Source organism: Vigna unguiculata, chromosome 3, assembly GCF_004118075.2.
Source record: "Vigna unguiculata cultivar IT97K-499-35 chromosome 3, ASM411807v1, whole genome shotgun sequence".
NCBI classification, from domain to species: Eukaryota; Viridiplantae; Streptophyta; class Magnoliopsida; order Fabales; family Fabaceae; genus Vigna; species Vigna unguiculata.
The window spans coordinates 26,613,980-26,636,599 of record NC_040281.1 but is presented as its reverse complement, the minus strand read 5'-3'; the positions used below and the strand labels follow the sequence as shown (position 1 = coordinate 26,636,599).

The 22,620-nt window shown below is 31.9% G+C and overlaps 1 protein-coding gene and 2 non-coding genes across 3 annotated transcripts; 2 read left to right on the top strand and 1 right to left on the bottom strand.

Annotated features, from left to right (window-relative positions):
- Window positions 1-5,480: 5,480 nt before the first annotated feature.
- LOC114179984 lies at window positions 5,481-5,544 on the top strand. Its single transcript, XR_003603564.1, has one exon. It is a non-coding gene; the product is annotated as a small nucleolar RNA snoR101 (small nucleolar RNA).
- Window positions 5,545-6,052: 508 nt separating this feature from the next.
- On the top strand, window positions 6,053-6,116 carry LOC114179986. The gene has a single exon (XR_003603566.1). It is a non-coding gene; the product is annotated as a small nucleolar RNA snoR101 (small nucleolar RNA).
- Window positions 6,117-20,550: 14,434 nt separating this feature from the next.
- On the bottom strand, window positions 20,551-21,287 carry LOC114176926 (leucine-rich repeat extensin-like protein 5). The gene has a single exon (XM_028062129.1). It carries the CDS (start codon window positions 21,111-21,113, stop codon window positions 20,652-20,654), a length of 462 nt encoding a protein of 153 aa, XP_027917930.1. The 5' UTR covers window positions 21,114-21,287; the 3' UTR covers window positions 20,551-20,651.
- Between the last annotated feature and the right edge of the window lie 1,333 nt (window positions 21,288-22,620).

Genomic DNA, 22,620 nt, shown 5'->3' with positions numbered 1-22,620 from the left:
CAACTTAATTATTTTGAATATTTTAATTATAACTATAAAAAATTAATTAAACTAAATCTACACTAGACTAGTTCGATTTTACTATGATAAAAGTCTTTTTGTTAATCATAACATTGTATTGTAGTTTTTGTACCTGTAAGTTTAGTTGTTGGTGTCTAGATTTTTCCATGCTCGTTTAAATATATACTTGTCCTGTATTATTTCTTGGTTGTCTTGCTTCATAATATGAAAAACTAAGGGCAAAGTTAATACAAATGATGTTTCTACAACTTATCTTGATGCTTTTTCTTTGAACTGGATTATGAACCTTCTGGATGACAGAAAAATGTTTTACAACGAGGATTGAGTACGGTTAGAAAGTAATCTTCGGTGTGAAAAGAAAATAGAACTAGTAGAGAATTAAGAGGAAGAAAATTGATTCTTGATATTCATGTCAGGGTTCAATGAATGCCCTGTATATAGGGAACAAGAAGATATAAAGAATGAAAATGAGCGTAACAGAAAAACAGAGTTGATACGAACTATATATCAAACTAACAGATTTTAAAATAAAATATATTTAACAGAAATCTATAATCAATAACATTTAGTTTTGACGTCAAAAGCAAAATCAATAACGTTGAAAGATAAAAACCTCTTTGGAGGGGAGTGGATATGTTCTTAGTTGCTTACATAACTTTGTTAAGCATATCACAAACATACTTTGTTTGATAAAAAAAGGAGAGATATTTTACCCCAATGTCCAAAAAATATTCAAGATCACTAAGTTGTTTGAGAGAAAAACCAAAATGTAGTTTATAAATAAGAAATTGCAATAGTGAAGTAGAGGTGCTAGTGAAAATTATCTCATCTACATGAATAGAGTTAGCAACAATTTTAAGTATTAATAAAGACGTTCACATTTGAACAAACCCAAAACTAATCGGAATATAAGTCGGTTAGTCATAACCGGCTTTTGGAACATGTTTTAAGTCATATATAGAAATTTAAAGTTTACAAACAATAAGGACATTAGTATTTTGATACTATACATTTTGTTTACTACCATTTAATATTATTTTTTATTATTATTCATTTTTTCTCTCTTCTATAAATATAATATAATAGTTAACTTTTGTTAAGACTACTTTATCTTATAAAAGTTGTTAAATAGTCGTCAAAACCTTTTTCCATGCTATAATTTGAAGACTAAAGGGTTAAGCCATGTAAACATCTTTTTTGTAGAATGTAATTTAAGAAAGCATTATAGATACCAATATGTTACATGGACCAATTATTTATAAGAGCTAAAGTGAGAATCAATTAAACACTAATAGGCTTTACAACTAGAAAGAAAGTCTAAAAAATGTCATGCCCAATTTTTTTATGAAATCCTTAGTCATTAAATGAGTTTTATACTTGTTAATAGTATCGTCTGAGTTTTCTTTAATGTGAAACACTCATTTGAAACCTATTGCAGATCATCCAAGAGGAAGAGCATCGAAAGATCATGTATGATTAACCATTAAAGCATCATATTCAACTTGCATTGGCACCAAGGAGAAGATGGTAAGTCTTACTTGACGGTAGATGGTTATACAACAATGAGAAATGAAGTAGGAAATCATCATGGTTTAACCATACCAATTTTGGAATGTGTTTGGATAGGAGATGAAGAAACAATAGGAACTGAAAGGCTGTAATTAAAGGATTAAACATAATAGAAGCATTAACAATGGAAAATTATTGAGTAGCATGTTGAGTGCGAGAGTTGACAATAGAGGGAATTATTCCAAGAAGAAAATATTGGGAGGGTTTAGATCCTAAAAAAAAGATCTTGCCATTTGAATTAAGACATTTGTATCCTTTATGACATGAGAAATGACCTAGGAATGTATACGCAATTGAACGAAATTGCAAATTGCAGTTTATTGGTATTATAGGGAGAGTATGGAGATAACAAACACGACTAAATATTTTGAAGAAATTATAGTTGATATATTTGTGAAAGAGGGTGATATGTGGTATAGAATGAGACAATAAAAGAAGGAAGTATGTTAATAATGTAAACAGTTGATGTAGGATTATTTTGTTCCTTTTAGAAGATTAATGAATATGGTGATGTTTGATTAAGAAAACCAAGAAAATCCCCACTGGATATTAAGATAGCAAGCTATCTAGATGTAAAGGTTTTTTTCCAAGGTTCTAGAGAGGAGGAGAATGGATTGATGGAGAGTAAGAAACTGAAAGGAAAAGCATATAATAGAAACAATAAAAACCAAGAAGAGTAAAGAAACTTAAAATGAAAAGCAATGGAAAGGGGAGGAATGGAGGATTCACGCCACTACAAGGCTAGACTAGAAGAAGTCATGGCAACCTTGAAGATGAGTGGTGTATGCCGCCACTTGCCAAGGCAAGATAAGGCTTGAAAGAACTCCACTCCCTAAGGAGGAATGCTCTCACAAAAGGTTGAAACACAAAGTGTATAAATTCTCCAAAATGTTCAACCCCTCTACAAGTGTTAGAAGTCCCCTTAGCAAAACAACTAAGTTAAAAGATTACAAAAGAAACCTAGCATGTTTTAAAAAGTAGGTCATCCTAGGGTGCATATGGGTGAATTTTCGTCCAAGCCATCTAGGTGGCAAGTCTTCATGGCCAAGGCTCCCAAAGGAGGGTTCTAGAACTTTCTAGAAGACTTGGTGTCCAAGGTATATAGCCCCCCCTTTCTAGATGCTTCTAGAAAATCTTGTTCCTTCTCTCACTTCCTTAGGATGTCAAGTGTCTCCTAGGTGGTCCTCTTCCTTTCTTATTCCTATAAAAGCAAATTAAGGAATTTATTAGCATGTTGGTTTAAGGTTAAGCTAATCTTTTGAGTCAACAAGTCAACCCAAAGTCAAGGTCAACAAGTCAACTTAAAAATAGTCAACCAAGCCAACTTAATGGAATTTTAAACTAAAGAAAATAAAAGTAAAGGAAAGGATCAATGAACTCCCTTTCTTCTAAGCATGTGCCATGGGCCATCATCATTGGTAGGGATCAAGCCTTCATCAACAGTGGTGGTAAAAGTGTGATCCTAAAAGGAGATAAAAAGATAAGCTTGAGAAAGAAGGATAAGATCCATTCCAATAAGAATAATGATACTATGACTCATATTTTTTGACTTTCATCCTTTAGTTCCTGACATGACTTAGTGACGGTCATTGATTAATGTATCACTATATTTTTCTTTGAAAGAATTAATCACTCACACTAAGCAATGTTAGAAAGTAAAGGATGAGAGTCAAGAAATAGGAATCAAAATATAATTTTTCTTTCAAGAATATTACAATGTTTACGTTCAAATGCACTATTTTGATTGAAAGTATGAGGACAAATTTGATGATGATGAATGAAAAAAAAATATTGAGTAAAAGGTTTAAATTTACCCCTCCACCCGAAAATGATTGTACTTCTTTAATTTCCTGATCTAATTACCATTCATGATAGACTTTAAATTGTTTAAATATATGTAAGGTCTTAGATTTGTCTTTTAGAGAATAAATCTGAGTATCTATGGTACTATGCTACGTGCATTGACAAAAGAAACATAATTGTAGCCCATAGAAGATTGAACATGTGAAGGGCCAAAATATCACAAAAGACAAGTTGTAAAGGTTGACAGGGTTGAGAAAAAGATTGATGAAACTTTCTCATATAACATGGTACACAAAAAACCAAAAGTTGTTATATTTGGTAGAGATATATTACAACATTTAAAAACATTATGAAAAACATCAATACACGGGTGATCTAGTATGCCAAAGGGAAAATAAAGTAAGTTGTTTGGGAGTACAATAGAGACAATAGTTGATATTTGAACAGTAAAGACAAGGTAACGAACTTGTGAATACATGAGCTCAAAATGCAGCGGAAACAGACCATCTTCACCAAGTAGCCATGCGGCAAAACAAAGTGTCATTTTTCTACTACTTTTATTAAATAATGCATTCTTTTCTTAAGTATAAATCTTATTTTCAAATTTTAAAGGTATACAACTTAATGCTTTTATATGTTTTTATTATCACGCAATGAACTTAATTCAAATACTAATGAAAGAAATAGTTTAAAATATACATAAAAATATTATCAAACACGTTTCGGATTAAAAACAACAACACATAAACAATATAAAATTATCAAACAACTTCTATTTATTTTCTTTTAAGTTTAATGTAATTTTTTAACTACAAAAGATTGGTCAAATATAACCTTTGTTAGTTTTACATTATTCAATTCACCAAATTTTGGTTATTTATGCATGTGAGAATCTATTCTAAAGGTATTAAATTCAGTTTATATGGTTTATGCTCTTGGAGTAGTATCCTAAAAATTAAGATATTATTATAAACATGCATATATATATATATATATATATATATATATATATATATATATATATATATATATATATATATATATATATATATATGAAATATTATGAATTTTTTTTCTTCTTTACATCACAACATGATATGTTTCCGTCAAAAATAAACAATTGATCATAGGATCACTACAAAATAAAATGGTGAGTTAATAATTTTTTATTAAATATTTAGATAATGTCACCAATGTAAATCTCAAGTCACAACAAATATTACAAAGATGAATTTGAATTTTGAATATTAAATTTGGACACATACACTAATATTTATTAAAAAAAACTCTACACCTTCAACACTTTTATTTTTTTACAAGACTAGTTTGATAACTTTTGATTATGTGTTTTTTTTTTTTCTTGTTTAAGGGAACTAGTGGAGAAATTATTTTAATTTTGTTTCAAACTAAAATTAATTATCTCTATTTGTACGGTATTTTTTGTTTTCTTTGACAACCAGTACAATATCCCTTTTGATAGCTTATATATATTCCCTTTCTTCACCCATTCAGAAACCTAGCTTGAGTTTTCCTAACTTTTGCCCAGTCTAGTTATTGTTCCATGCACCACACGCTAATCTAATCCTTTGATTATTTTCCTTGACATACAAATACCAGCTATACATCCATTGAATTCTCCCTCTCCTTAATTCTACTCTCATTGAAAAACGATAATTTTGTTCAGCCGTTAACCCTTTTCGTATCAAACGTTTGCAATCCCGTAAGAGATTCAAGAAATTGATGTAGTTTAGTGATGTTTCCTTTCTACTGTTGCGACTACATTAGAGTTGCGATTTACGTTGTGAATATTTTGCATTGTAGATGTTATGTGCGTGTTTGGTCGTTCCCTAATTCACCCTGTGTTGTTAAATTGATAACTGATAAGTTAGTCAGACCTGTTAAATTTTATTATGATTCCAGTCATTTTTTCTTGTTATAACATTGCGTTTTGGTTTTTGCACTAGCAAGTTTAATTGTTTGTCTGTAGATTTTGTCGTGGTCGTTTTAGCTTAAATATGCGCTATAATATTTTTGCAATGCCTTGCTTCATAAACTGAAATACCAGTGAAAAGTTAATGCATATGATGGTTTTACACTTGATCTCTGAACTTCAGGTAAGTTCCTTTGTTGACAAGTTTATTCACTGATGCTTTCTCTTTGCATTTGATTATGAACCTGCTAGGAGGGCAGGGAAATGTTTAGAATGAGGATTGCGGACATTCTAATTTTGAAAGAACCATAATTTTGTTCTGCAACAAACCCATTTTGTATCTAATATTTGCAATCTCTTAAGAGATTCAAGAAATTGACGTATTTTTAGTGACTGTCTCCTCTCTATCTTTGTGACTACAATAGAGTTGTGATTTACATTGTGAGTTTTTTTCCGAAGTAGATGATATGTGTGTGTGTTTGCTTGTTATCTAATTTCCCTCTTTATTGTTACGTTGATATCTGATAAGTTAATTAGACCTGTTATATTTTATTATGATGACAGTTCTTTAGCTTGTTAGAACATTGCGTTTTCATTTTCTTACCAGCAATTAATTGTTTGTGTCTAGATTTTGTTATGGTCGTTTGGATTTAAATATGTGCTATACTATTTCTGGAATTTCTTGTTTCATAAACTGAAATACAATTGTAAAAGTTAATGCATGTGATGGTTTTACACTTGATCTCTGAACTTCAGGTAAGTTCATGTGTTGACAAGTTTATTCGCTGATGCATTCTCATTGCACTTGATATTGAATCTGCTAGTAAGGCCGAAAATTTTTTATAATGAGGATTTAGGACAGTCAAATTTTGAAAGATGTTATCTTATGATCAAGTTTTGAATTACATACTACTTAGCGTATAAATTATACCCTTTGGCGGGTTTACAATTTCACTGATTGTCAGTACTTGTTGAAGCTGAAAAAAATGGGTGATTAGTGGACAATCCTTTCTTGTAAATACAAAAAGGAGTGGTAACAAATGGAGGAAACTTACATATAGTACTATAGATATTGTATGTACTGTTCTGCAATCATATTTAAAGTTTCACCTCATGTAATGCATTTTATACGATGTTCATTACCAAGATGAGACTCAATATGATTGACGAACAACAACACCTATGGTACTATATGTAAATTTTCTTCACAAAAAAGCTGCAACGTCTAAAGTCCAAAGTCAATTTTTTTTAGTTTGTTTTTAGAGACTTTACTTAAATGTTACACAGTCAGATTATCTGATGCATACTGGCGAAATTGGTTACAGTAAAAACATATATTTTTCAAAGTGAAATCCTGTGCATCTAGTTTTTCAATTTTTGTCAGACTTTAGGCTTTTATAGCTGAAACTATATTGATTCTTAAATGAACGTTTGACTTAAATTTGTGAGTACATTCTTAAAACATTTATCTTGTAAGTTTTACTGACTTCACTAATATTGAAACTCTGATATTGCCCGGAGGAGGAATCCACTTAAAAGAAAATGCATGGAAAAGTACACAACAAATTTAGGGAGTTAGAGAATTGGTGACTTGGGCATCATAATGCCCAATTTTAAATTCTAAACCCTTTTCGGTTGATAAAAGTGGGGGGTCCTGTGCACATAAGATTTTAAATGTTGTTCCCACTCGTCCTTATGCACCATTGCTGGATAACATCAGAAGTGTCATCTCTCATGATTTGAACCCTAACTTCAAGCACACTCTTAGGGAAGGCAGTCCAACTGCCGACAATTTAGCCAAATTAGGAGTTGGTCATGTAGGTTCTGTTTTGGTGCTCAAACTTGTCATAATAGTTTGTTTGCTGATGCAGCAGGCACGGTGTTCAACAATTAATTTGAACACGTTGTTTGTTTACTTGAGGGACTCATACAATGACAGATGAACAGCTTATAGTCACCAAATTCTCCTATATTATATTAAAGATTCTCAATTATTTATCTCAATGCACTAAGAATTTATTATATTTGTAAATGTACAAAAGGAGGCCCAGCCATTTTATTAGATAGGAATTTATAATTGATAAAACAATGGCAATGCTTACAGGATTCTTAAAGTCTATCAATTTTCATTTATCTACGACACTTTCCTGGATCCTAAAGAGAATACCCGGGTTATCTCAATAACTAAAATGTATATCATGCCTGAATTTAACTAGGGTTCATGGTGGTGGAGTAACTGGATAGGAAAAATTATCTGGAGTTCCTTTTTTGTATATTATATGGATGATCCGATTAGTAAGAAACATCATTATGAATTTTTTGATCCTCTTTCTCCAAGAAAGAGGTGAAACATATTTATCTAACTTGAAACTTGTTATATTAGTCTCTTGCAGACCTCTTTGCACTTTTAAGCATGTCTTTGTATGTCTTTGCATAAGCCAAGAGTGGGAGAATATTTAGCCTCTTTAGGTTTTGAAAAATATCTCATGACCCTAGGTAGATCATTCAGAGTATAGTTGTCTAAACGGGTTACATTTAATCATTTACAGTTCTAATTTATATTATTTCAGAGGTCTAAATATTTAAGTTGTTTTAAGTTTCAAAGAATAAAGAATGCTTGATTCTTACAACTCATAAAGTGATTATATGCACCAAGTTACATATGCTAACTTTGATTTTGTAAAGGTAAAACTTAAATTTGGGTGTTTTTGTTCCGGTGTTTTGGCACTCAGAGTATTATAAAGATATATTTTTGCACTTGTATTCACGAAGTTCCATTTCTTCTTTCTTTGAAACATTTATATATTATGTTGATAATTGTAGCTGTTATGATAGTTTGGAGTCTATTAGAAGGGAACACACTTTTTTCTTTCTTTGAGTTAGTTTTGTCAGAGCATAAAACAATTTTTCGAACTTTCTCTGACTTAATTTCTCAATACAATTGATTCTTTCCTAGTGCATCGATCTTCACTGTTACAAAGATTATTATTGGAGCTCTTGTGGATGGTATTCTTGTGCTAGTCTGGCTTTGGGATGATAAAAAAATTTAATATAAATCATTGTATAAAAAATCCTTGATTTAGAAATGTAAGATTTAGATCTTTAATATTTTTATCGTATATGTTTTGGACTCAAGAGAAGTGAGTTGGACATCACTCATTTATCCCATATTGGACATAAGTTAAATATAAGATTTACTCTGAAAAGATCTTCTATATTTTTAATGTATTTGTTTTGCAGGCAAGAAAAAACATCTTTGGACATTGTTCATTTATCCCATTTTGGATATAAGCTATTTGTTCTGCCTTGTGAAATTTTGTGTTGTACACAAACAATTCATTTAGTCTTACAAAGACATATATGCTTTGCTCACAAATTAAGTTCACCTTAAAAACTTACGCTAATACACATTTCGTGTTTTACCTATGAGCATTCAAATATACATATATACATGTTTTTGGTCTGATCCTCACTCATACATTGTTATCACTCATTGTCTGAGTATAGTATTCGAGAATATCAAAAGGTTTTGTTATGAACAATGTCAAGATGTCAAGAATATTAAGAATCTTTTAAAACTTGAATCTTGTTAGACAGTGATTTCTTTACCTAACTTAATGCTACACAATTAGTTGACAAGTTAAAGTTTGGGTTTACTTTTATATATATATATATATATATATATATATATATATATATATATATATATATATATATATATATATATATATATATATATATATATATATATATATATATATAATTTGATGAAATATTTAGTTAATAACAAATCTTTAATGTATTTCATCACATCAATGATTGAATATTTTAAGCACGAAATTTTGTAGATGTTTAACAAATTTTGCTAGGATATATGAGTATAAAATTTTTCTTCTATATTGACTTCATAACATTGAGTTAGATCAAAATCCACTTTTTAATATATTATAGCAATACCATCATGTATGACTTAACTTTAATTGAGTATTTCTCATGATTTCAAGTGTTTATGTTTGAGATTTATACCTTTTTGTCTCTTGAATTAGGTAAAGAAGAGATTGTTAGAATTAAACAAGCTAAAATAACTCCAATTAAAGACCAAAGTGGATTCTCAAGAAGAATTCAAGACAATTCCAAGAACAATAATTTGAACTCAAAAGGATTAGTATTTTGTTACCACTTAAATTAATCAAATAGGATTGTTAAAATTAAGCAAACTAACAAGGATTCCAATAAAAAGGTTAGAATTGAATTTTTAACCAATGTTAAAAAACAATTCCAATGGACAAAATCAATATTAAAAAGAACAAACTATATAAACACACTTTATTACAAAAATTATACAAATGAAAATGATTTGTAGAAAACCTCACAATTTATTTGAACTCAAAAGAATCAATCCAGAAAGGTCTATCCTTTCATGTGGAAGACAAGAAAAAGAATTACAAAAGAGAAAATAGACAAGTGAAATATAAAGAGCAATTTATACAGTAACATGTGATGGATTCCCTTTTCCTCATCCTTGATCACTGCTTTAGGATAATAATCTTTGAAGCTATTTTATAAATTTGCAACACCAATCGTGTATCTTCATCCTTTTTGGCATAAAATACTTTATAAGGAAAGTTCTAATGATATTTTCAAAATATAATTTCTTCTTTTTCTACTTAAGGAATTAACTCGAACAATATCCAATATTACAATTAGAATAATTGTTTATTTCCATGATTATCTTGCTCGCATAATTTTTTAAATAAAATTGCTTAATTCAAATTAGCAATTCAAATTCTGTGTTTTTGATCGGAACCAAACTATCTCAAGAGCCTTCCAACTTCTACCACTAACTCTTGGGACTCACCTCTGAACAACTTCTGAACTGCACTCCTAGAGGTGGGGTACCTATAAGTACTCTGACGTTCAAGTTAGTAATGTTTCAATATAGCGTATGTATTGAAATTGAGTTGAGTTAGTCCTACTTACCTTCGAACATTCCACCCTACTTTATATTACCTGGCTTTGATTCTAACTTCATTGCTCGCAAGGTCGTTTTATTCTTTCATATATAAATGCTGATAAACCCCATAAATATCCCACTGCAACTGTCTCGAACTCAAAATATCATTATACTATCATATTCCGCTTGGGATTGCGTTGCTTACCCCCTCATCAGGCCAAGATTGACTTACCCTCTTATCTGGGCCACAATATACTCAGCTTGTTGGGTCGAGTAGTAGTCGGCCATGTTGGACGGGATGTTCCCAACTTCTCTTTGCGCCAACCGGTCATCACCATCCATCTGGGTCCCTCATGCGCTTCCCTTTGGCAATGTACATCTCCTCCCTCTATACCATTGGGCCGGGTATAACTTGACTGACTTCCCCTTAGGTTGAATATATATCGGCCTTAACAACACACTCGACCACCCCTGTACACTTTGTTAGCGTGCTTAAAGACTATTTATCACAATTCAATAAACCATTTGCTATAATAAAACTAGGTTGTATCAACAAACTAGATTATTTGTGACTTCAATTATCCTTTAGCTTCATAAAAGACAAGTTAAAATGTTCAGAGAACCATTAGATTGTCTAATGAATTTTTAATAGACCAATCATTTGGTTAGACTCTTTATTGCCTATCAAGGCTTGAAAAGTGATTTTTGTCATTTATTTCAGCTAAAACATAGATAATATCAATTAAGAAAGCTAATATTATATTTTCTAAATGTGATTAAAATGTAATCATCATGGTACAAAGGAGGAGTGTGTTGGTATCGTGCAATAAAATGTTTGGCATTGGACAAAAATCAAGAGGGGGGTGAATTGGTTTTAATATTAAAATTAATACTTAAAATTTTTTCTAAAAATGTACCAATTAATTTATATATCAATTCCTTTAAAAGCAATAGTAGATAAAATAAAGAGATAGAGAAGAAGAATTGACACAAATATTTATACTGGTTCAAATCAAAAGATCCTACGTCTAGTTGTTAATCTCTTCAAATTAAGATATTAACTCAATCACTAACAACTATCAGATTACAATCAAATAACAAAAGAATAGGGAAAGAAAACACCTCTCTTGAAGACACAAGAGATGAACACCTTTCTTTGAATCACACAGAGAATCTTGACCTTAGCTTTCCTAACAACAACAACAGCAACAACAACAACACTTAATCTTCTAGAAAACCCTCTTAGGAAAAGTTATCGCTCTACCCACATTAGGTTTTCCAAAGCTCTTTTGAGAACACTTAGAGAACTCTTTTTGCAGTCACAACACTAGCACTCTAGCTTCTCAAAAAGGTAAGTTCGAAGTAACTCTATTGTTCTTTAAATAGGGGTTTCAAAAATTAGGTCAAAAACTGAATAGTCACGTTCAAACTGACAAAGATAATCAATTATCACTAGTGATAATCAATTATTCCAGTGTGCTTTCTGAAAACAAAACTTTGAGTAGATAATCGATTATCAGAGGTGATAATCGATTATTCCAGTGTTTTTCTGAAAAATTGAACTCAGTTCAGAATAATCGATTATCCTAAGTGATAATCGATTATCACATTGGTTTTTCCAGAAATATCAGAATTTCGATCTTGCTGTTTATTCTAAACTATTCTAAATACTGTCAAAATAGTTTACAAGATAACTTTAAACATAAAAACACTTGTTCTTCATATTGACTTCCAGATGACTTTTAGGTTTCTTTTATCATCATCAAAATCTTGCTTCAACATTTTGACTTGTCTTCTGCTTTTGCCGTTCAAGTCCACTCTTAAGTAATGTGCTACGTATCCATTTTTGCATACCAAATCATAACTTTCAAAAGGACATAATACCATTTTTGCAGCCTACAATTAAAAAGTTATAATAAGCATCCAAATACACCAACAATTTACAAAGAAAACCTGAATAAAAAAGAATTATGTAATGAGAAAAAATTACAATGACATAATAACATGACAATCATACAAAAGGGGACTTGGTGTTAATCATCCCTAGTCTGGCTTCTTCTTGTCTGAAACCTTTTGCTAGAAGTCTGGCTTTATTCTTGGTGATGTTTCCATCTTCATCCAGCTTGTTTCTGAATACCCACTTTGTTCCTATGACTTGGTGTGAATCATCCCTAGGAATGAGTTCCCAGACTTCATTCCTTTGAAATTGATTCAGCTCTTCTTGCATTACAATGCACCATTGATCGTCATGAAGAGCTTCTTCTACATTTTTGGGTTCTATTTGTGAAACAAAAGCAACAATCATGCAAAAATTTGACATATTTTTAGTTACTACTCCCTTTGATATATCTCCAATAACATTTTCCAGCGACAATCCTCTAGGTGATTTTCAGCTTTTGGCAAGATCTTCAGGTTCAACAAGTGGATTCTCATTTAGGTACATCTCATCAAGAGCTTATTTAAGATATTCTTCATCACCTACATTTGTTTTATTTGACTCAAGAGGATTCTCCTCAAGGTTCACAATTTCATCAAAAACAACATGCATGGATTCTTCTACATTTAAGGTTCTTCCATTAAAAACTCTGTAGGCTTTACTAGTTAATGAATATCCTAAGAAAATAGCTTCATTTACTTTAGAATCAAATTTTCCCAAATTTTCTTTTCCATTGTTTAAGACAAAACATTTACATCCAAATATTTTTAAATGTGCTACATTTGGCTTTCTTCCTTTAAACAATTCATAGGGGGTAATTTTCAAGATAGAATGAGCATTCTATTAAGTATATAACAAGCCGTGCTCACAGCATCAACCCAAAAATATTTAGGCACTTCATATTCGTTCAACATTGTGCGAGCTAGTTCTTCTAAGGATCTATTTTTTCTTTCTACAACTCCATTTTGTTGAGGAGTTCTAGGTGTAGAAAAATTATGCATAATTCCGTTTTCTTCACAAAAGTTTTCAAACAAATCATTTTGAAATTCCCACCATGATCACTTCTCAAAACTTTAATTTTCAAATCTTTTTCATTTTGAATCACTTTTGCAAATTTCTTAAAAGCTTTAAAAGCCTCACTTTTTAGTGTGAGAAAGAAAGTCCAAGTATATCTTGAGTAATCATCAACAATAACAAGTGCATAGTAATTTCCCCCAAAGCTTTTTATCCTAGAAGGACCAAACAAATCCATATGCAAAACTTCGAATGGCATTGATGCAGAAATCACATTTTTTGAGTGAAATGATGATTTTACCTGTTTTATTTTTGACATGCAACACATAATTTATCTTTTTCAAACTTTATTTTTGGCAATCCAATTACTAATTCTTTAGAGATTAGTTTGTTTAACTATTGCATATGAATATGAGCAACTCGTTTATGCCATAACCATGGATTTTCTTCTTTAACAACCAAACAAGTTATATCACTAGATGATGCATTATCAAGATCAATCAAGTAGATGTTATTATGTCTCATACCTTTCAAGGCGACTTCCTTAGAGTTCTTTTGATGAATAGTACAATAGTTACTCTCAAAGATGACTTTGAGACCTTTATCACACAATTGACTTATGCTGAGAAGGTTGTGCTTTAGACCTTCCACAAATAGCACATCCTTGATCTTCAAAGTATTTCCTCCACCAACATCACCCATTCCAAGTATTTTTCCTTTGTTATTATCCCCATATGTAACAAATCCTTGTTCCTTTCTTAAAGTTCTTAAACTTTCTTTTATCTCTAGTCATGTGCCTTGAACAACCACCGTCAAGATACAACATTGATTCCCTGGATTTAGAAGTCATCTGCAAAATAACGAAACAATTTATTTAGGTCCCTACTGTCAAACAAAACTTTGCTTCTTAAATATCAGAATCACTAGAATTTGGTGTGCTTGAGGCATTATCTTCCCACGCTATGTATGCCTTTTTCTTATAGAATTTTCTGCCTTTCTTTTCTTCACTTTTCTTTGAACTTGGGCAATCAGCCTTGACATGTCCAGACTCTCCACATCCGTAGCACTTGAAATTTGAGGATGATCCTTGATTCTCCTTCTTATTGCTTTTGAATTGATTTTTGCCTTTGGCCTTCATGAATTTTGTAAACTTCTTAATCATGAGACTAAGGTTCTTATCATCATCAGAGTCTTCTTCTTCCTTTTGCTTTTTGCCTTTGATAACTTCATATTTAAAGGCAATATTTTTTTTCTTCCAAGATCCTCTTCTTCATTTAATCTACCTAGTTCAAGCTCGTGCTCTCTTAGCTTTCCAAATAAAGCTGCCATCGTCATCGTTGCAAGATTTTGTGATTTCGTGATGGCCGTTACCTTTGGCTGCCAAGTCTTGTTCAAGGATTTAAGAATTTTTATATTCAATTCATTAGTGTTAAAAGTTTTACCTAGACCTATGAGATGATTTACGATGTGTGTAAATATTTTTTGCACATCGTAGATGGTTTTTCCTTGTTGCATACGAAATATTTTGTATTCTTAGATCAAGGAGTTCTTGCGTGCTCTTTTTACATCGTTTGTTCCTTCATGAGTCACTCGCAAAATTTCCCACATATCACATGCACTGATGCAGACTGAGATCTTGTAAAACTCATCAAGGGTTAAAGCAGATGAAATAATATTTCTAGCTTTAACATCGTACTGAGCTCGTCTATTTTCATCTGCAGTCCATTGTGAAAATGGCTTTGGTTCATGTACTTCATTAACAACATTAACAGGCACAAATGGTCCATTTAACATTGCATCCCAAATACCTCTATCAACAGATTCCAGAAAAATTTGCATCCTAACTTTCTAGAAAGGATAATTTTCTCTAGTAAAAAGAGGAGGTCTGTTGATAGACACACCCTCAACAAAGGTTTGATTTTGTCCAACCATTTTCGAAAATTTTGAAAAACTATCAAAGCAAGCTCTAATACCAATTGATGGTATCGCGCAGCGGAATGTTTGGCGTTTGGACAAAAATCAAGATGGGGGATGAATTGGTTTTTAATATTAAAATTAATACTTAAAACTTTTTCTAAAAATTTACTGATTAATTTAAATATCAATTCCTTTAAAAGCAACAATAGATAAACTAAAGAGATAGAGAAGAAGAATTGACACAAATATTTATACTAGTTCAAATCAAAAGATGCTACGTCCAGTTGTTAATATCTTCAAATTAAGAGATTAAATCAATCACTAACAAATATCAGATTACAATCAGATAACAAAAGAATAGGGAAAGAAAACATCTCTCTTGAAGACACAAGAGATGAACACCTTTCTCTGAATTACACAGAGAATCTTGTCCTTAGCTTTCCTAGCAACAACAACAACAATTAATCTCCTAGAAAACCCTCTTAAGAAAAGTTATCGCTCTACCCACATTAGGTTTTTCAAAGCTCTTTTGAGAACACTCAGAGAACTCTCTTTGTAGTTACAACACTAGCACTCTAGCTTCTCAAAGAGGTAAGTTCGAAGTAACTCTCTTGTTCTTTAAATAGGGGTGATGAGTGCGTATTTTTGCCCTCATTCAGTGTTTAATTCTGGGTATTTAATTGAATTTATGTGCTTAAAGAGTGATTTAATGGATAATTCTGATAATTAGGCTATTTGAACTTGTGTGATAAAAATGTCTTAAAAAGTGATTTTTAGCTGCATAAATTATTTTTGTATATTTTAACGTTTGTTGATGCAGTTGAAGTTAAGTTTTAAGCTCATTTAAAGGTGGGAAAATAAATTGATTGAAGTTACAAACCACTTTTAATTAAGGTTGAAATTAACAAGTTCTAGAAAAATCACTTTTGTATCCTAGTTTTTATTTTACACACTCCTCTATTTCAAGTAGACCACTTAAAAACCTGTTCCACCCCTGTTTCTACTAAGTTACACCCTTCCTACCACTTAAACCCAACTCACTCTGATCAGGCCATGTGGCAATCCCCAACTTTTAAATCTGTTCAATTAAAACAAGTCACGTGGCACTAATCCTTGCAAACACATATGCACCAATTAGACACTGCCACGTCATCATCTTCTTCATCTCCCATAAAGCAGAAACCCTAGCTTCACATTCCATCACGGCAGCCACCATGGATCTCGCCGGCAGCCTTGCACCTTGCGGCTGCCACCACGATCCTCCGTGCCTGAAACTCGCCGGAGAAGGCAAACAAACGTTGCCACGTCGCGAAGCTTCATCCCTGCAGCAGCTCCATCGCAATCCTCGTGCCTGCAACAGTAGCATCCATGAGAGCCTCCCACCGCCGTCAGCCTCGCACTGCGCCGTCAACGTTCCAGCAGCCACCGCGTGACCAAACCAGCGTAGCCATCACCATTCTCGCACCTGAATGCGCATCATCACGCAACTGACACCTTGCCGGAAATTGAAACCGCTGCAACCACGAGTTTCGCCTGAGACTGCACCGCAGCAGCAGCGGAAGAGCCACCGCGCCACCATCTTCCTCCACACTAGCATCTACAACGCATCCAGCAACCATATTCTTCCCGCGAACCAGAATCACACAGATCGCGTCCATGGCAGTAAACCTCCATCGCAGCTACAAAACGCAGAACCGTCAGTTCGCGCTACCACTGCAGCGAGTCGCCTTAATCTCTGCCAACATCAACGCAGATTCGATCACGCACCTGCAACCACGCCTCCATAGCCATCGCGTTCGGAACAGCTCCGCGTCGATGTCCACCATGGCAGTAGCCGTCAAAGCCATGCCATCACGCGCAGCCAAAGGAGGAAGAAGGAGCAAACCCCAATTCTGGAGAAAGTGTCTTTGCGTGTCAGCATCTGATAGGACATTCAAAAGTTGGGCAAACAGTCAACTTTGGTCAAAGAAAAGAGTTTAACTACAAATATTGATATTTTTTGGATGTCTCTTTCAAAATTGGACTACACTATTAAAAATGGTCTATTTAGAAAATTAATACAAATATTATTTGGTAATAATTTATCAGATATCTTTAAATAATTAATTTATTTAATTATATCATAAATTATTAACCAATTATATTTTTCAAATAGTCTATATCTCTCCAAATATCTTTTAATATTTATCTTTATCTTTATTTTAAAAGATATTTGAGAGGTTTTAGCAACAGAAAAGCCTAGTCCAATTCCTATATAAAGAGACCAAGGGAGAAGCAGAAAAAAAAACAAGCTCGGGACTTCGGAGTTTTGGAACCCTTAGGGGGGCCTAATTTCGTTTCCTTTCTCTTTCTCCATGCTTCTATTTTTATTTTGGCATTCATGGATTGCTAAACTTCTTGGGTTGATTCCATTATAATTTCATTATGGATTTTGAGGTTAGAATGAATTAATTTTTTTGTTCTTTTTATTATTGTTGAGGTTTTATGTCTTTTATCTTTGAATCACGTAAAAAGTAATGATTTTAAATCTATATGCATGTTGATCATATGAGTTCAAGGGTTTTTAAATTTAATTGAGACTTTACTTTGATTTTATTTAGAAACTTTCATGTGATTGAATGAGTTTTTACCAATAATTGAGACTTTACTTTGGTTAAAGGTATTTACTCTAACGAAAATTAATTGAGACTTTACTTTGATTAATTAAGCTTTTTATTTGGTGAGGAGATAAAAGAATAGACATGATTAGGCATAGTAAAATTTGATTGAGACTGTACTTTGATTGAATTTACTGTGGATAATCTGAAAGTTCTCACTTTTAATTGAGACTGTACTTCTGTACTTTGGTTAAAAGTGAGAACGCTAACAAATTAATTGAGACTTTACATTGATTAATTTGTAAATCTACAACAATAATTAATTGAGCAATAATATTTAGATAACCGATGATGAATCTATTTTGAAAAAGCAATGGAATCAATCTATTTTATTTACTATTGTTTTTATTTCTTTTTATCTTTTAAATTTTATTTCTATCTTTGTTTATCTTAATCCCCTATATTTTTATAATTTTATTTGACTAACTCATTTGTATAGTTGTATAAGAACTAATTTGTTAAAAATCAATTTCGTGTTCGTTGGGAGACGACTTAGGGTTGACTTAACCCATACTAATCTTTTGGCTACTTTCTTAACAATACTGAAGTTGTTATAGATAAGTAGTATTAATTTGATCACTTGACGACAACGTTATCAAGGGGTTTCAAAAATTAGGTCAAAAACTGAATAGTCACGTTCAAACTAACAAAGATAGTCAATTATCACTAGTGATAATCAATTATTTCAGTGTGCTTCCTAAAAACAAAACTTTGAGTAGATAATCGATTATCAGAGGTGATAATCGATTATTCCAGTGTTTTTCTGAAAAACTGAACTCAGCTCAGAATAATTGATTATCCTAAGTGATAATTGATTATCACATTGGTTTTTCTAGAAATATCAGAATTTCGATCTTGTTGTTTATTCTAAACTATTCTAAATATTGTCAAAATAGTTTACAAGATAACTTTAAACATAAAAACACTTGTTCTTCATATTGACTTCCATATGACTTTTAAGTTCCTTTTATCATCATCAAAATCTTACTTCAACATTTTGACTTGTCTTCTACTTTTGCCGTTCAAGTCCACTCTTAAGTAATGTGCTACGTATCCATTTTTGCATACCAAATCATAACTTTCAAAAGGACATAATACTAATTTAACATAAGAAACTAAATTAAGTCCTTAAAAAAATAAGAATTTAATTAAGTAAAAATAATTATAAAAAAAAATTAAATCAGTATCCTGAATATACAAATCAATTTATTAGTTAAGCCAAATTCTAATTATAAAATGATAATCTTTCGTCTATTTTGGTCTTGCGTTTGTTGGGCCCATATATCACAGGTCCGTAACACATTGACTATAGGACAGCCTACAATTAAAAAGTTATAATAAGCATCCAAATACACCAACAATTTACAAAGAAAACCTGAATAAAAAAGAATTATGTAACGAGAAAAAATTTACAATGACATAATCACATGACAATCATACAAAAGGGGACAAAGACGAGTAGCAAAAAAGAGTAATATCAATGGTGGAGATGATACACAGTAAGAGAGAGCGACAAAAGAGACTAAATGAAGATACCAAGACAAGAAAAAAGGAAAGAAAAAGACATATAACGAGGAACAAATATAAAAAAGAAAAAAAATGTTGTTTTTGCTTAACCAACCTAATTCATTCTACATTTTGGTCTTTGTAGAATATCCTCGGTAACAAATGAAAATATACGATTTTTTTTCAATTTTTTTATTGGTATAACACCCACAAGAAAAATGAGGGCAATTTTACACTACTTATAACAATCTTAAGTATCTGAAGTTAACAGATTTAGTTGACAATTAATAACGAAGATTAAAGATAAAGTTGTTTGTATCAAAACTAAAATGTAAAAATAATAATCAGGTGAGGACAGAATTGGACAATTATAAAGATCAAACTAGTAATTAATTAATTGAATATACCATGACAGAGGATAACAACAGTCCAAACAAAAGCAATACATATCAACCAATGACGACAATAAGTTAAGGAAAAAGATTAAAAAATATAACTAACGCATAATCTTTTCATATGTAAAGACTAAAATAAAAATATGCAGGTTTATAGAGATTAATTTTAATTAAAATAAATTTTAAAAAAAGTTGTAATGGAATTTCTTGCAACTAAAGCATTACTCTTTGACAAAACAAAAAATGTAGCACACTTTATGACTTTTTCATCTTTCACTTAAAGGAGAATCATATATAAAATTCTTTCATTTTCTTTTCACTAGCTATCTTATGCTTAATTTTATTATTCAACCTTTTTCTATTATACTACCTATTAAATTTAGTTTATATATATATATATATATATATATATAAATAAATAAGGAAAAAAAGTTTTTGATATACAATTAAAAACAAACAACAAAAGTAGAAAAAAAATAAATAAAAGAGAACAAAGAGAAAGAAGAAATAAGAGTAGTACATACAATTATCCAAAGCAGGTGACATAAATATAAAGCGGTGACTCTGTCCTAATAATCACGAAATTCAATTCAATTTAATTCAGACAAAAATGCTCAAAATTAACAACAATTAATTTCCTCCTTTAAAAAACAGTTTGGTTAATAAATTGATAAATCAATTAATTTAATCACCAAGAAAAATCTTCGAATTTTAATCCTTTTCGTTTTCCTCTGTTTCAAGCTCTTCCAGTTCGAAATTCCTCCTCTGTTTTCCCCTGAAGAACTCATGCTCACAAAACCTCACACCCGAAAACACACAGATAAAGTAACATTTTCTTAAACGCAACAAAAGAAAACGTGGATAACTTACCATTATATTTCTCAAAACAATAGGAAAAAAAAACATTAAATTAACAATTTAGAGTACACGAAGATTTGGATGAAGAGAGTTATACAAAGAGAAGAAGCAACGACAAGAAACTAGTTATGAAAACCATCTCCTTCCGTTTCTTTAAACTGGTGGGTGCTGAGTTGTCTTCTGGCTTGTGGGGTGGCTTCTTGTAGTAGAACGGAAAGTAGGGAAGAATAGGGTCAGGGGGTGGCGGGGTGCCAGAAACACCACCTCCGTTACCGTTGTAGTCGCCCTCGCCGCCGTAAGGCGGTGTTGGGTAATAAGGGTAGGACCCGGAAGGTGGCGGATATGTTAACACGGGTTGAGGAGGTGCCGGTGGAACGGTGGAACCACCGCCAGCCGAAGGGGTTGTGGGAGTGACGACTCCGGTGGGTGGTGGGTAACACGGATACGGGCACGGTGGGTTGTCGGATTTTGTTTTGGTTGCAAAAGAAAGGAGTAATATTGAGAGGAAGATGAGAGTGGATGATGTTGCTGGGTTTGCGTGGGTGGAGGACATCTTTGGATGAAAAAGAAAATGGGTTGAAGAAGGAAGAAAAAAGAAGGAAGAAGGAAGAAGGAACCGAGTGGGTGTGAGAGAGTGAGTGAACGAAGTTAAGGTGAGTTTGAAGAAATGTGTGTGGTGGTCTTATTGGATGGCTACAGGTGTTTTGTCACATTTCAACAATGGAAACTATTCCAAAGATTGAAAGTGAAGTTATAGCCACTTGGATGTGATTATTACGAGCAAGAACGAGTCAATTTGGGGTTCAGAGCTGTTGGAAATTTTGGCAATACAAATTAATAACACGTTAAATGACCTTTGCTTTAGTGTTCTTTTTAGGTTTAGCTTTTCATTCTTCTTAGCATCATCATTAAAGACTAAATTTTACTAATAAAGATTGTAGTTTATTGTTGTTCCTAATTATTACGTACCCCGATGGCAATAAATAGATACCAAAAACGGTTTAATTTGATTGAATTGAAGATCGAAGTGGAGTTGGTGATGCACAACAAACTCCTTGATTTGAGGTTTTAGAAATTAAGATTAGGATAAAAAAACACTTTAATTGTTTGTTCGTTAGGAATAATAATGATTTTGCACATGTTATGCCTACGACAGAAAGGAAGTATACATTGCAATATCAATGAACTTATTAAAAAACTAGGACCAAACAAACTCCGGTCTGGTTTTAACAGATAGAAACTTCCAAGTTCCAATGTTCTATCAAGCATCTTCAAACTAAATGGAAATTACTTAATTTGACAGGTCACAGCTAGGTTCAACTAACGTATTATTGAGAAAAAAAGTAATATAAAGAGAATGAAAAATAGACTCTTGCTACATATGCTTTTGGCCTTGAAGAATTATGTTTCTTCGGAATTAGAAGTATAATAAATATATTTAGTACAACAAACAACACTCATGTTCCGTTTTTCATCCTTAATATTTTGATGTCGAAAATAATAGTATTGAAGCAAATCATGGCTCGGATGATATGACTGAGAACGCAAAGTAGTTGAGTAATAATGCAGAGACAGGGACATTATGGAGAAGTATGCATGTTTTCATCAATCAACAAACCAACACAGTTTTATTTACGATGAATCAGCATCCTTAATCGTTAAGTTGAGTTAAGTTTGAATGATTAATGTAGCTTACGATTACAGCATGTCCCTTTTGAAATTTTAAACTGCAAAGTTCTCACTTTGACAACAGCAAACATCAAATCTAGATGACATCAAATGACAGTAACTAGTGATGGTGGTTGTCATGGTCTCTTCTGAATGAAAATTATGCTTATCTTCAACGAAATGGAAGTTCTTTTTCACCCTTTTTCGGATAATTTCTAAGATGTATCTGTGCTTTGATTTTTTCTTCTGTAGCAAAAAGCCAAGAACATGTTTCTTTCTCAGCTACATGTAACATTCATCTGTCACTTGTAAGTTCAGTTTATCTACTAACCAAGACTAAGTGATGTATCCTCTTATAACAAGTTGTTACATAAAAGGAGAAAAGTATAAGA

Excerpts from the sequence above, each read along its gene's own strand:
- LOC114176926 (XM_028062129.1), bottom strand. The coding sequence starts at position 21,113 with ATGTCCTCCACCCACGCAAACCCAGCAACATCATCCACTCTCATCTTC.